Raw genomic sequence first — 16,311 nt, forward strand, 5'->3', positions numbered from 1 at the left:
TGACACGGAAAAAGATTTGTTAATTTTGATGAACGAGTTCGAAAAGGAGAGTCACGAACGTGCATCACAGAACAGAGCAAGGCGAGCATATGTGTGCTTATAAAACTTAAACTGTTATTTAGTTTTAAAATGACCAATCGTTTCGCTTGATAAGAGCCTTATTAATCGTCTGGAATCGTTTAAAGCCCTTTAAAGCTGCACTGAAACTCTCATTTGGACATGAACCATTTGGTTCCCAGTGAAGTCCATTATATAGAGAAAAATCCTGGAATGTTTTCATCAAAAACCTTAATTTCTTTTAGACTGAAGAAAGAAAGACATGGACATCTTGGATGACATGGGGTGAGTAAATTATCAGCAAAAGTTTTTTTTTAAAGTGAACTACTCCTTAAAAAAATATTATTAACCCTAAACTTTTGAATGGTAGTGTACAGGGCTTGACATTAACTTCTTTGCTCACCGGCCACTGTGGCTAGTGGTTTTCCAAAGAAACTATCCACTCAGCATTTTCACTGTCCACAATTTCAACATCGATACCAATGGAAAAAAAAAAACTGCCATATAGATATTTTGAATATTATCTCATGTTTTGTCAGCAGGAATATTAGGCTGCTGTCACTTTAATACCTGACACACGATCCATTATACTATTACACATGCGTTTTCTTTCACTTAAAACATACAGTAAGTGACTGTTTACGTGAACATTTGCCAAGACCGGCAGCTGGATTCATGTATCTATTCTTTGGGAAATTAGTAGGGCTGTGAAACGATTAATCGCGATTAATCACATACAAAATAAAAGTTTGTGTTTACATAATATATGTGTGTGTAGTGTGTATAATTATTGTATACATCTAAATACACACATATGCATGTATATATTTAAGAAAAATGTGTTATTAATATATCAAATATTTATGTATAATATTAATTTTGTATAAATATATATAAAGTATATACATGCAAATATTTCTTAAACATATACATGCATGTGTGTGTATTTATATATACAAAATAATTATACACACCACACACACATATATTATGTAAACACAAACTTTTATTTTGAATCGCGATTAAACGTTTCACAGCCCTAGATATTAGCACTGGAAGTGCCAATTCAGATATTTCAGTATTGATATGCATCGAAAAATCTATATTTTTGACAACATACATTTAGAAGCCTTTTTAAAAGACTACAATTGAAAAATGTACATATTATATAAAAAGTTAAACCCAGCAAAGTGGCTAGTAGTGACCGTTACACGCCACTGCTGAAATACACCCGCATTTGGCAGGTTGGCGGGGGTTAATGTCAAGCCCTGGTGGTGTATATAGATACGGGTCTGTTTTAAGTGCACATTTGTCATCTGCTCTACTGGATGCCGCTAAAACAGACGTGCGTTCACACAACCGTGATCCAGATTGTAACCTCAAACCAAAAACCATAAAGCACTTCAAAAGGCAGCACTTGGGTCTAACTGAGAATCTACTTCACAGAGATGGAGAGGACTGAAGCAGGTCGCTGTGGAACAGAAGCAGCAGAGGGGCTTTTCTTGCTTTTTTTCTTTTAGAGTACAAGTCTCGCATCTTTGGAGGATTCCTTAAGTATCGCATTGCCAGCACGTGACCTCCAAAGATCACTGAGGTGTCAAGCTCGGAGAAGAACGTACACACAATACTGGCAGGTCGTTGAAGGAGATCCGAACAGTAGGTTCAAAGCGTACAGTGAAATATCCACAACGAGGGTCCGTGATATCCCATTTCCCAGAATGGCTTTCTTCTCGTCACAGTAAGGTTTGCGTCAGACTGTAGTGGTTCTTTTGAGCAGCACTCAAACTCTAGTCTGAGGTGAAGAGACACTCGACAGCAACACTGTCCATGACCTGTGCTTTGTCGTATTAAAAATGTTCCAATTTCCTTGAACAAACTATCCTTGTTTTGATAGAAAAAATGGCACGTTAGACATATTCATATTTAGGTTTTCTGCATGTGTACATTGTCTTGTAATGCAGAGTTATTAACTGCCATGGATGAGTTATGAGCTGATATGCTCTGGTTAACATGTACATATTCTCCATATGCAAATAAATAGATATCAATCAGACGTAAAACACAGGAAACCAAAAAGCAGTGATCATCCTGCTAAAACAAGAAAAAAACCTGAATATTGTTCAGTAAAAATAAAATCCATAACTGGACATTTTGGTTTTCTTTTCATCCAAAGGCAGCCCAATAGCAATAAGCCCCTTTGAGCACTGAATTGCTGAACTCATCTGTACTTATAATGGAGACATACAGTAGTAGTGAGGGTTAAAAAGTACTGTCACTCAGTAGCGCCCTCTCCTGGTCTGGAGGAATTGCTATTTTTCTGGACTTGTTTCTGAACCTGCTCCAGTTCCTTCTTGCGCTGTTTCTCCATTTTCTCTCTGTTTCTGCGAGCTTTTTCCATCAACAACTTCAGATCCTTTAGCTTTTTCTTAATCAGAGCCCGATCCTGAGAGGATTCTACGCCCAGCGCCTGCCAAAAACACAGACAAACACACTTACGATATGTTCAGATGGGTCTTAAGAAACTATGCTAATCTCTTAAAGATAACTTTCTCATCACTGGGAAAGCAGATGGGACATGAATTATTCTAGACATGACATTGCTGAAAGCAGATTTACCTAAAACATAATTATCTATTACACACATTTAATGGACTTCAAAATAAAATGAATCAAAGCTTTTGTAGATAATCTTAAAAAATGTAGATATAATGATACAATGCATAGTATGCAAACATCTAAATATTTATATTTGTTTAATATACAATCATTTTATAATATAACTCGAGGGTGGTGATGGCGCAGTGGATGAGACACATGCCTTTGGTGTGAGAGACCCGGGTTTGAATCCACTGTGAGACACTTAACCCCTAGTTGCTCCAGAGGTGTGCAACCTCTGACATATATAGTAAAGTCGCTTTGGATAAAAGCGTCAGCTAAATGAATGTAAATGTAAACTCTTAATGTGCATAAATAAATAAAAAGCTGTTGAATTGTAGGGGAAAATATCATGAATATACGTTTTAAATTTACAATCACCATGTAGTGTGATTATTTATATTTGGTATTTTATATTCATTGAAGTTTTCACGTGGCATCACACCCAAATAACGCCAACCCGGAAGGCAAAACAAGGCTTTCCTCCACTGCCCGTCAGTCATTTTTAACAGGTTTTTCCAAGTACTAATGTAAGACAGTGATCTTAAAAGACAACCTTATAGATGATGCATACTATATTTTTCAGGCAAGCCGATGAACCCAGAAAATAAATACAATGCACTGTTTCTCGTAAAGCATTATAAATGCATCTCTTGCCTCATAACCCTTAACCATATAGCGCATTGTGTTCATATACTGGGCTCATCTGCTCGCTGGTGTATAGTATGCATCATCAATATTGCTGAATGTGATCTTTCAACATCACTGTTTTAGTACATTAAGGCACTTTAAGAGTTGTTTTAAATAGTGTATATGGAGCAAAAACATTTTGTTAACATATTTTTGTTTTTCTTCTTTTGAGAAGCGATCTAAATATTCATTGCTTGATAAACTGACAGACCGGTGCTTCAGTTCTATGGATGCGTTGCCCTCCAGTTCACGTGGCTGAAAACTGAATAGAGACTAAATTATCCCAATAAATTCATTCCTCACCTTGAGTGCTGTGCTGTCCAGCTTCAGTAACTGCTCTCCATCCACATTCTTGGCAGTAAAAAGAGAGACATATTGTTCCAGGTTCAGACCCATGAGCCAACATGACACTTGTTGACATGTCCATTCAGTCACACTACGGTTCTGCCACTGATACGGCTTCGGAGGTGGACCGTCATCTAGAATCTGACACACACACAAACTTAGTGCACTGGATGGACTAAGTCATTTATGTGAATTGGCTTCCATGAATTTTACATACTTTTCTAGAAAGCACAGTTAATACACTTTGAGGAAACAAATGGAATCTAAGAAAGAATCATTGTTTGGGTCATGAATGCCAGAACTAGACAAAATATAGTGTTTTAAGTGGGAAGAAGAGCCATGCTGGGACTCAAACTCACCTCATCTTCAATCATATCCACACTCTAATGAATGCAGCATAAATAACAAGAGAAACACTAAGCCTTTGCTAATCATATATAGTATACACTATGCAGGCAGAACATTTTAGCATGCAAGTGATTCTTTAAGGTGTGTTCACACTTGTCAGGTTTGGTTTGAATAAAACAAACTCTGGTGAGATTGCTTTGTTTGTGCGGTTGGTAACACTTTACTTGAAGGGGTGTGCATAAGACTGGTATGACACCTTCACAACCATGACCTGACATATGTCTTGAATATGAAGTATGGTTTATTTGGGGTTTCATTTGGTTGATTCAACGAACGAAATGAACAAATTGACTCAAATTAACTTTTTTAAATGTATTTATTAATAAACGATCGTTTCGCTTGATAAGACCCTTATTCATCGTCTGGAATCGTTTAAAGCCCTTTCAACAGTTTGCACTGAAACTGTCTTTTGGACCTTGAACCATTTGGTTACCAGTAAAGTCCATTATGTGGAGGAAAATCCCGGAATATTTTCATCAAAAACCTTAATTTCTTTTCGACTGAAGAGAGAAAGACATAGACATCTTGGATGACATGGGGGTGAGTATATTATCAGCAAAAGTTTTTTTTAAAGTGAACTACTCCTTTAAGTTCGGTGTTAAAAAATGCCAGTGTGTACACTATAAGCAAACCAGGACTAAATATATAATTTTCGGACCAAAACAACCAAGGGAACCAAACTAAAAGTGTGAACACGCCATAATTCCAAAGAAAGTCATTGAGGTTTGTAGCGACAAATTTTTCATTGTTGTATCCCTTTAAACAGAGACATCAGGTTAAATGCACAAACATCACCTCATCCGAGGAGAGCGTGAGTGTTTGCGATCGGCCAGACACCTTAACATCGGTCAGGACACCACTGATCTCTGTGGAGCTCGTGCTGCTGAGGCTGAGGTCATCAGAGACACCGGGACCCTGAACAGAGACATACACAGAGATACACCTGTAAGACAACATCGCTATCTGATTGACACGTTTACCCTTTTAACATGTTGATTGGCATGAATTGTTTCTCAATTACTCGAGAGGAAATTATGCAATTATTTTGCCTTCGTTCTGATTGTTTTATTGATTGTGACAAAGGATCATCAGTGTAATTAATGTTGATTGACAGTTAAACCAATTAAATCTCTTAAAATTATTGTAACAACCCGACGAAATGCTTTGAGCACATTGATACAGTCACTCAAATGATGATCGTGATAATTCGTTACTGAGTAATCGATTTGCATTTTTTCCTATTATGTATTATGCTTCTTTTACATTTCCAACTTTCTTTAGTGTGTAATGTTGCTGTTTGAGCATAAAAAAGGTCTACAAAGTTACAAAGCACAAAGTCACTCCAAAGGCAGTTTTTCATATCAGTGTCACTGTTTCTGAACTCCCTAAAACGCCTTGATTAGTTTTGAGTTTTCTTCCGGAACAAACACGTCACAATATTCCTCATTTAAATAATTCTAACCCAAGACTTTGAAAAAGGGCATTGAATGCATTCATTAAATGAACGTCTCTTACATCCTAATCCCTGATTATGAAAATACTATGAAATATTCACTATTCAGAGTTGATTCATTCTTCTGTCCTTCAGACATTTGCACAAAGCATTAATAGCAAGATTTCATTTATCCCAAGATCACAGTCTGAGCAAGGTCACTTTTTGTGAGAAGAAAACATTAAATCAAGAATGCATGCAGCTGTTTAAATTAAATTAAATTACCCGATTTCAGGTCCAAAACAGTCCATTTTAAATGTGTGAATCTCTATAATAATTAAGCAAATAATGTGCGACTATGTACTACAGCTAAAAGCAAAACTGATTCTTTTTATTGGATCTGAGCAAACAAGACGTGATACAGTACCACGTAATATGAATAGGAGAAGAAGCGTGGCCAGGAAAGAGATTTCTAATGGAAATGTAACAAACCAGAGGGAGATTATGTCACTAAACAAGCAGTAGATATTCATATTTGCAGTTTCTTTTAAAACAGCTAAAAATAAAAACAAATACACTACACATATAGACCATTTTGCAAGATGTAAACAACACTGGTCCAGAAGCACTTCCTGTTTCAGTTTTTTAACACTACATAAAAGTTGGGATAAAATACAACCAACAGAAGACGTAAAGCTGAATCAAAAAGTTAAACAACATCTTTAAGATGTTTTCTTTACGTGTGAAATAAAGAAAACAGTTACAAACTGAAACAGGAAGTGCTTCTGGACCAGTGTCGTTTACATCTTGCAAAATGGTCTATACAGTATGTGTGTGTGAGTGTCTGTGTGACTTTTCTTTCACCTTGCTCTTGCATCTTTCAGGACTGTTCTCTGCTGAAGGCCCTGTGGAGCTAAAGATAAGTTACTGGTTATTGAAGCTGTAACACAGGGATACGAGGAAATAAGAAACCTTAATTTAGCCGTGCTTCTGCTGAGCAATTTTTAATCATTGATTAAGCAATTCTTTGAATCAGTGAAGATTCATTCAAATGCGAAATGTGTGAGTACGTTCTGCAGTCGGGCACAGCTATGAATTAGGTGTGTATGCTCAAGAAAAATTAAAAAAGGAAATAGCTTGCACATTAAATCCAAGCGGAAAAGCCAAAAGGTGCATATAAAGTGCTCAGTGAAAGAGGTTCCTTTTTCATAACATTTTGACCTCTTAATATAGATTTTGTAATAAAAAAAATCCCCTTGGATGAAGCGTGGAAGCTCTTTGTCCCTTTTTTTTCAAGGCACACAAACGTACTTCACATTTATAAGACTTAAACTACAATGCATTTATTCTGACACTGCCATGAAAATATCTCTGAAATCATAAGTGGGCTACATGTTGTCACTTTTATTAGGTATGTGAGCCTCTGTTTACCTTTTACCAGGAGATCCTTTTAGATTCTGGCCTTTCCCGTTGCGTTTCCTCAGAGAAGACCTGAAAATATTACCAGAAGTTGGATACATTTTCCAAATATATAGAAATATATAAATTTAAAGACATTAAAACTTAAAAAAAAGAAGGATGCATTAAATTGATCAAAAGTGACAGTACAGACATGTATAATGTAATTTTTGTTTATCAATTTTTAATGAACATTTTAAGCAGCACAGCATTGACGATAGTAATAATTAATGTTTCTTGAGCAGCAAATCAGAATATTAGAATCATTTCTGAATGATGACACTGAAGACTGATTTACATCACAGGAATAAATTTCATTTTGAAATATTTTAAAAACAGAAAACAGTTTTATTGACAGTAATAATATCTAAAAGCAGTAATATTATATAACATTATCTGGATTTTTGACCAAAAATTACAAAAAGCTATACTGTGTATTTAGTCACATTCACAAATGAACAATTAGCACTAACATACCCTAAGTCTAGTATTTTTTTGCCAGGTTTCTCATCTTGACTGGGTGAAGAGCCTGTGGAAAAATCATGCATTGAGAGAAAGTTAGCATACAACATTTACTGTACAGATGCAATATTCATTACTTCAGCTGTTCCTCTTGCTATATTATCATATCATTTGGGACTTTCTTTATTGTGTCTCTCAGGCCTTAAGCATAATTCATTAGGCCTGTAATTGAGCCCTAATCAGGTATTAATGGTTTGGTGCGTTTACCCTCATTATCAGCCTCTGTGGCACCAGACACTCTGGAGGATTGAGACCCAGAGCCCTACAGACAGAAACCAGAGAGAGAGAGGGGGGGTTAACAGACAAGAAAGAAAGCTCTTTGCAACAATAAGCTGTTTCCTGACTGTTTTTCTGACCCAACAGCACTTCCTTCTGTTTCTCTGCAGAGGCGTTTGATGGTTATTACAGACACCTACAACAGCTACACACAATGTGACTTTTGAATCCGGGAGAGAATACCATGTAACCTGAAAAACCCTTCAGTAACGATAATTTGTTATTTGATATCTCCATACAAGAATGAATGGCATTGTGTACAAATAACATGTTTTAGTTTCCCCCCTATTGTGTTATCCTATCCCACATAAGAACTACTGTCAGAAAAGAGAACCAATTCAATTACTTTTGACTTTGATAAAAAGAGAAAATAGCAACCGTGGCCAACCATCCACCAGAAATGCATTCAATGATAATGTTACGAAATGCAGTTTAACAGAGTAATCCAGAATCGTTCTACATATACTCATGAATGGTTTAAACTGAACACGTCTTATGAATTGTTAAATTTGAGCTTAGAATTGACTTTCACTGTTTAACAGTGCATCTGGCTTAAATGCCTGAATGAGAGGTATTTGGTGTGTGTGTGTGTGTGTGTGTGTGTGTGTGTGTGAAAGCGAGTCTCACCCTCTCGTCTCTCTCGGTGTGAGTTCCACCAGCTCCTGTCAGCTCGTCCAGTTCTACCACACAAAACAGATCCATACAATTACATAATACAATATAATACACAGAACAGCAACAAAGTTAAAGGAAAAGTAAGTGAACCCTTGCATTTACCATGAACGTTTGCATGAGTTGGTCATAGAATGTTCAAAGGTTTGGGGTTTAATAAGATTTAAAAATATATTTTTTTAAAGAAATGAATACTTTTATTCATAAAGGATGCATTGAGAGTTGTTTTTTAATGATACATAAAATTTCAATATTAAATAAATGCTGTTCATTTTAACTGTCTACTAAGAATATTAAGCAGCACAACTTTTTTCAACATTGATGATAATAATAATAGGAAATGTTACTTGATCATGTGACACTGAAGACTGGAGTAAGTGGATGCTGAAACTTCAGCTTTGACATCAAGTAAAAACGGACGTTTTAAAATATAATAAAATACAGTTTGTAATAATGTTTCACAATATTGCTGTTTTTGCTGTATTTTGATCAATTAATTACAGCTTGGTAAACTTTTGAATGGTGGTTTGCATGAAATAATAGCATTATTTGTGTGCTGTTTGTTCAATCAGACTGTGTTTTGTATATTGTGATTTTGTTGAAAATCAAATTCAATTTTATAATCGATCTTCATATATATATATATATATATATACAGTATATATATATATATATATATATATATAACTTTTTCTTGCAACTGAAGAATCTTTAAGCAAAAAAAAAGGACACAAAACTCGGATGCCATAATCAAATATCGGGTACTTTGGCTGATGGAAAAACATAATCCTACAACAGACTACTGGCTAGTTTGTTTAAATGTTGGATTGTCCTGTAGTGCCATATGCTGTTTACGGATATTTGAAATGAAATGGGCTCTTGCTGGAAACGATGCTAAAAGGTTTCCAGCCTTGTAAACTGAAGCGTCCCTGCGGCAGCACTTCCTCATAATCTGCCTCATTCAGTCACAATGCATCCAATCAGCTTTTCAGCGCTGTCCACTCTTATCCCAGTGATCATAGTGGACTCAGAATAGGCAGATTTGAAGGGCCAGCGCACCCATTACAACTGAGTGTGTGAGGTGTGAAGCATCAAGCGCCTGAGATGAACAGTGCTGCTTTAACCTTATTAACAAAGCTCAGTTGTGTGCAGATGCAAGGTCAGAGTTCAAAGTGAAAAAGAGAGTGCGAGGTCACAGAGCAAAGTGATAGCTTTGCTAGACTACTGTTAGATAACAGGCAGAAAGTGGTCGTTGTGACCACTTTTGACACATATGAGACTGAGGGACAGTGTGTCCATGAATATTGTTAGTAATCAATGTATTGAAAAATATAGTAATGGATTTTTACATGAATTATTATTGAATTATTCTACAAATATTTATCGTAATGATTATTACTACTACTGTCATGCTTAATTAGATTCTTTATTAGAATCGATGGCGTTATTCAATTTAATTCAATGGCGTTAAGAATCTGGTTTCATGTAGCCCTGTCTTGAGTTAAAGGGACTCTTAATTTGAAGTGTATTCCTGTTCTGATTGTTCTTGGGTTTTACTTCCTGTGTTTAGTTGCTGTTTGCCTTTTGTTTCTGTTGCACTCATTAGTTTCCTATTCCTTGTTTCCTGCCCTTGTTATATTGTGTTATAGTTATAAATATTTATACACTAAGACATTTTTTTCTTTTTAGAGCTGTTCATTGAAAGGTTCTTTGGGGAACCAAAAATGGTTCTTCTATGGCATCACAGCAAAAGTAATAATAACTTTTATCATCATGTATAATGATAAAAATTGGAATGGAAAAAACCTCTATAAATATAATAAAAAAAATATTGCATAATAATTATAAAAAATTAGAACAATGATGATTTAAATGGAGTTTATGTTGGCCATGTCACCCTCCCAAAAATATTTATTTTATGTCAAGTATTCCTATTTTTTGTTGTTGTTGTTGGTAACAGGTTGTTCTGTTTATTTGAGGGAAAATTAGAACTACAATCAAAGCAAGATGCACTATATCATATCATCATTAACACAGTAGTGTTACTGTAACTAAAAGCCATGGAAACTTGGCTACTGGATGAATTTCACACAATGACATATTTCTGCTGAAACCCTTCTCAATGTATCCCATCTTTCTGACAAGAACAGCTTCAATTGGGACTGATAAGGAAATCTGGGCTGTGTATTAATTGTTTCCTCTCACATTATGACGAGGTCCATCTGTTACCTGCATGGTGCTTCACCTAGACTATACTGTATAGCAAGCTATTAATAGTTTTAGTGCAAATAAATGACCTGCTAATGTGTGTCCTGCTATGCGAGTGTGTTTAAATGAGGTCTGGTTTGAGGACACTTGTCAAACATCATTTGGGTAATTAATGTGTCTGTGTCTGTGACTCACCCGCTCCAGTGACACTTGTCCTTGGACACTGTAAGGCTCTCAGTCTCTCAGTCAGCTGAGCTCGGCTCTCAGCGCTGTTGTTGTTATTGTTTACCTGGATGCCATTTTGTTTCATCAGCTGCATCAGCTCTGACTCCAGGGTAACAATCTATACAAAAGCACACAGGCAATAGTTTGTATTCACAATAGATATGGAATATATGTAGGTCTCTTCTGCTGCAAAATATGGAAAGCCGGAAAATTCAGTCAATGGCAGCGAGGTAACACTTTACTTGAAGGGGTGTGCATAAGATTGACATGACACCTTCATAACCATGACACGACATATTTCTTAAACATGCATAAACCTTACTTCATATTCATGACAACTGTCTTTATTAAGTGTCTTTCGCTCAATATGCAAATATGACATTGATTAAGATGTCTTTCTTATGACACCTTGACATAAACCAATACATCATAACCTGTAAGTGTCTTTGTCATAAAATTTGACATAAAAGTAAGTTAAACTGTCATGTGGTTGGCTTTGACACTGGCTGTCATGAGGCCATTATAACTGTGTCATGAATATTTTTTGTGACCTCAACTACAGTGGTACACATTGAATTTGTCATTAAAAAGTTATAATGCTTCATGACAGCCAATGTCAAAACCAACCACCTGACAGTTTCATGTAATGTTAACCAATAAAGCTAGGTGGTTTCTTAAGTTTGATAATTAATCTGCTGTTTATGACAGGTTGTGTTGTCTTAGTAATGTCAAGTTGTCATGACAAAGACACTGACAGGTTATGATGTATTGGTTTATTTCAAGGTGTCATAACAAAAACATCTCAAACAATGTCATATTTGCATTCAAAATGTCATACTTGAGTGAAAGACACTTAATTACAGTTGTCACAAACATGCATAAACCCTCCTTCATATTCATAACATATGTCATCATGATTATGATGGTGTCATGTTAGTCTTATGCACACCCCTTCAAGTAAAGTGTTACCCAAAATTCCATCAATGGCGGGGAATTGTTCGCCATTGATTGACACACCCTTTCACTTTCAGCAGATCACTTATGACTGCTGGGCTTTATGCCGCCTAATTAATATTCATAAATAATAATAAATACTGCAATATATCTTTTCCACAATCTGCTCACAATCTGACCAATGAAAAGGGACTTTGGATGACTTCAGTCTGAGACAGTTGCCATGAAATGCAGTGAAGTGCACTGACATGTGTGTGTGTGCAGATAATTACCCTCACTTGAAGACTCTGGATTTCAGCCAAATGAGCCTTTTCCGCCTCCTCCAACCTCTTCTTCTCTGCATCCTCCCTCTGTGCAAACTCCATCTCTCTAAAAGCAAGCAAAGATAATGTTTGTGCTCATATAAGGGCTGAGATGGGCTCATGTGGACCTAGCTATTAGTCTATTTTGAAGGGCTTGGAGAGCAGAGAGCCTCATTATCAAGCAAATAACGATGCAGCGAATCCATCAAACTACTGTCAGCCGAAAGCCTTCTCGTTCAGCGCCGTCTCACGACTGCTTATTCGGCATAGACAGACAGCGCCTCTGCAGTTAACTATGGTGATAATGCCTGAAGAGAAATCACAATTAAAGGCAGTCAGGCTCGAGAGGAGAGGAGTTGTGATAGAAATGACCACAGAGATCAGCTCACACACTCCGCTGCTCACACTTTCCATTAGTGCGGTTTGAGAAATGCGCATTGTGTGATCACAACCGTCAGCCACACTATATAAACTCACAGTTATAAACTCACAGTGCACAACTGTACAATCGCATCATATTTTCATTTATAACCTAAGCTGGATTTAAGCACACAACCTGCCCTGTTGAAAAGACTACTGGATGTAAGTCAAGTTTCTAGCTTCAAGTTTTGCCAGAAAGACCACGTTAGCACAAACAATTGTATTTACAGTGAGACAGACATTGCATGAAAATGGCTTCAAGCCATTTCTTGTCACCAAGGCTCAGTCTGAGCCAAAACATAGGGAGCTGCCAATGTACAGCAACACAGACTTCTTTTGTTTAAATCCTATAGACAACATTGCATGTATCGTTTGTGTTTGTGAAGAAGCCAATCCCATAATGCACTGCAAACAGCGCTAAATCCATCCAAGATTGGGGGCGGAGTGAGATAAATTCATTCATTACCAAAATTATTTAGAAAAAACACTTCAATCTAATTAAAAATGTACCATTTTACCTACTATTTGTTCATGCTGTTTATTTTTAAAACAAAGTATAATGCTATTAGCTTAACAACATGCTAATGACAAGGGCAACAGTTAGTCGAGTCTTCTTATGTACACTACCGTTTTTGGATCAGTGAGATTATTTTTAAAATGAATTAATACTTCTATTCAGCAAGGATGCATTAAATTGATCAAAAGAGACATTATAATTTGACAAAAGTTTTATATTTGAAATGAATGGTGTTCTTGTGAACTTTCTATTTGTCAAAGTATACTGAAAAATAAAATATTTCCACAAATATATTAAGGAGCACAACATTTTTTAACATTTCTTGAGTAGCAAATCAGCATTTAGAATGATTTCTGATATGAAGGATCATATGAAAACTGGAGTAATGATGCTGAAATCAGCTTTGATCCCAGGAATAAATTGCAGTACATTTAACTAGAAAAACGTTATGTTTAAGTGCAATAATATTTCACAATATTACTGTTTTTACTGTATTTTTGTTCAAATAAATGCAGCATAAGAGAGCATTAGAGACTTCTTTTTAAAAAAACATCTCAACATTTGATCGATAGTATATATTCCTCTAAGTATTTCCAATTTGGGTTGGTTATGAGGGTCAATGGTTAGGATACTGCCTAAGAAGGCAGCACCCTATGTAGGCAGCAGACAATAGGGTGGCTCACTAGGTTTTGGAAAAGAGTTTAGGAACAACGCTCCTTTAAAAGCTCTTTTGCTGCCATTTATGGTAATCAGCTCATTTGTTGTCTTTTGTGATAGAATGGAAACCACATAATCAAGCTACTTGTCTTCAGCACATCGCTGCTATTGTAATTACCTGAAATGCAATTAGTTTTCTCTTGGAATTCTATTATGTTAGGGGACGTAGTTAAAGTACTCTCCGTTCATCTCAGTAAATGTACCTCTGCTGGAAGTCCTTAATGAGCTTCTTGGCCTTGTTGTACTTCTTCTCCAGGGTCTGATACTGACTTTGGGCCTCCTTCAGATGCTCGTTCACCGTGTGGCACAGCGTCTGAGCCTCGATCCAATAGCTCTCCAGTTTTAGCATCCTCTCCTTGTTATCCTCGATGCTTTGCTTGAGCTGAGTCTTCTCTCTCTCCCACCGTGACTTCTCTTTTTCCACTGCGGCCAGCTAAACAGACAGACCAGGATGGAGACACAGGGGGGGGGGGGGGGGGGGGGGGGTAGAGCACATGGTGAACAATAAAGACCACATGAAAACACAACAGACACTATTTACTTTACTTAGAAATGATCCTGGAATTATTGTGTATGCTACGTTTTATACAGACAGAGAGATAGATATAAAGATAGAATATTGACAGACAGACAGACAGACAGACAGACAGACAGACAGACAGACAGACAGACAGACAGACAGACAGACAGACAGACAGATAGATAGATAGATAGATAGATAGATAGATAGATAGATAGATAGATAGATAGATAGATAGATAGATAGATAGATAGATAGATAGATAGAAAGACATTTTAATTTAGCTTTAATTTCTAGGTGTAGTTATCATTTTAATGAAAGTGTACACCTTGGGACAGTAGTCTACATATTTTTTTTTACTTTCATTTGGTTGCAAAATACTGTTTTGAAAGATGTATCGTATGTCATCGTAGGACACGTCCTCTTCCCGAAAACTATTTCACGTCAGCTACCCCTACTGTACAAGGCGAGTCTGTGAACCAGGATAAATGACCATGGAGACTTCAAAACAGCTTAATCAACTGTAACTCCCAAATCCAACAAATCTCTCAGTAATAAGATAAAAAGATGTGCACATCCAGTGTATATGCCCATGCTATCAGAAATATATGGCCTGAAGGAGAGCATTACAAAATATACAATTGCTTTAATACAGTTAAAAAAAAATATATTACATGATTAAGCAGATTTTTAAGCAGAATTAAGAAACGACAGTCGAAACGAAAGGAATGTCAATAGCTTTGTTCACACCGTACACAAGGTCAAATTTAGCCCTGACTGTCCTCACTGTCAAGAGGTGAACAGTGTAATCAATATCTGGGACGTCTACATGCGTTGCTATCTACTCTACTTTATTTTGCAATGCGGAAGCAAGCTATTATCTGTGAATGTGTGTGAACTTCCAATTCAATAGCTGCTATAGGTAAATAACTGAATAACAAAATGGTAAAATAATCTGAGCTATAAACCAGAGTGTTTGTGATTATGATAATAAATTAAAACAATATGATAACAAAGAACAGTTTGCAATATCAAGCAGCAGTTTTTGTACCGATACAATAACCAGAAGTGGATGAGTGTAAGCTTCAATACATTTGAGTAAATGCTCTTTCGTTAATAGTAAGGTGAATTTGATGAAAAGTATTGATGAAAGCTTCAGCACTATGCCACTTTCTCAGACGAAAACTGAGAGTAGCTGTCAGTGTGAAAAATTGGACATTTTGATTCTGTCTAGCATGACATCTCACCGCTGAACTTAGGTGCTTTATACATTCATGCATGCTGTCCAAAACTGCTGACTCATTCACTCATTCACTATTCATTTCATTCACTATGAATGAAAAATAAAATCCTACATGTTTTGTTGTTTTTGTCCAGAGCCGGATAGTAACGGAGTACTACAATTTTGAGGGATCTCTACTTTACTCGAGTATCATTTTTGGGGAGTACTCATGACTTTACTCAAGTACATTTGAGAGGGAAATATTGTACTCTTTACTCCGCTACATTTCCATCCATAACCGTGACAACCCGTTACTACTAAAAAAAATGGAAATATGTAAAATCTCAGAAACCGTCAATTTGTTGTTTCCCTCTCAAACGTGATTGGGTTGTGCAAGCGCCACCGATTGGGGCAGCCTATCAGAAATCACCTTAAGCTTTCTGCCAAAGACAACTCCATGGTCAGATTTAGATAAAAGACGAAACCATGGATTAAGACGCAGCCGGTCCATCCCGTGAATGTGCCAACCCGTGGCCCCACCTCGCCAGACTATTTCAATTTTCTGAATATTCTGAAATTTTCTTAAAATAAAATAAAATATAACTTGATTTTACTTTCAATTACTTTTACATTCTCCAAGGTATTAACATTAACATTTTTCATAAATCCATGTAGGACGTTTCTGTACATAAATGTAAGCACTGTGGCAGA

At 36.3% G+C, this 16,311-nt stretch overlaps 1 protein-coding gene across 9 annotated transcripts in view; it reads right to left on the reverse strand.

Annotated features, from left to right (window-relative positions):
* Positions 1-225: 225 nt before the first annotated feature.
* ppp1r9a (protein phosphatase 1, regulatory subunit 9A) overlaps positions 226-16,311 on the reverse strand; it is a 57,502-nt gene continuing 41,416 nt past the window's right edge. For 2 of the 9 annotated variants that reach the window (XM_039681229.2, XM_089123152.1), the window contains exons 9-21: positions 14,062-14,291; positions 12,175-12,271; positions 10,919-11,066; positions 8,471-8,523; positions 7,775-7,829; positions 7,523-7,574; positions 7,019-7,078; positions 6,452-6,500; positions 6,015-6,059; positions 4,951-5,070; positions 4,107-4,130; positions 3,706-3,888; positions 226-2,524 (exon numbers count right to left, since the gene is read on the reverse strand). In XM_039681229.2, the coding sequence (XP_039537163.2) occupies positions 2,330-2,524; positions 3,706-3,888; positions 4,107-4,130; positions 4,951-5,070; positions 6,015-6,059; positions 6,452-6,500; positions 7,019-7,078; positions 7,523-7,574; positions 7,775-7,829; positions 8,471-8,523; positions 10,919-11,066; positions 12,175-12,271; positions 14,062-14,291 (1,311 nt within the window). In that variant the 3' untranslated portion in view covers positions 226-2,329. The remainder of the gene's footprint in view (positions 2,525-3,705; positions 3,889-4,106; positions 4,131-4,950; positions 5,071-6,014; positions 6,060-6,451; positions 6,501-7,018; positions 7,079-7,522; positions 7,575-7,774; positions 7,830-8,470; positions 8,524-10,918; positions 11,067-12,174; positions 12,272-14,061; positions 14,292-16,311) is intronic. The other 7 variants (XM_089123153.1, XM_039681232.2, XM_039681230.2 and 4 more) reach the window with 7 other exon arrangements.

This window comes from Pimephales promelas, chromosome 18 (genome assembly GCF_988280905.1).
Source record: "Pimephales promelas chromosome 18, fPimPro1.hap1.1, whole genome shotgun sequence".
NCBI lineage: Eukaryota > Metazoa > Chordata > Actinopteri > Cypriniformes > Leuciscidae > Pimephales > Pimephales promelas.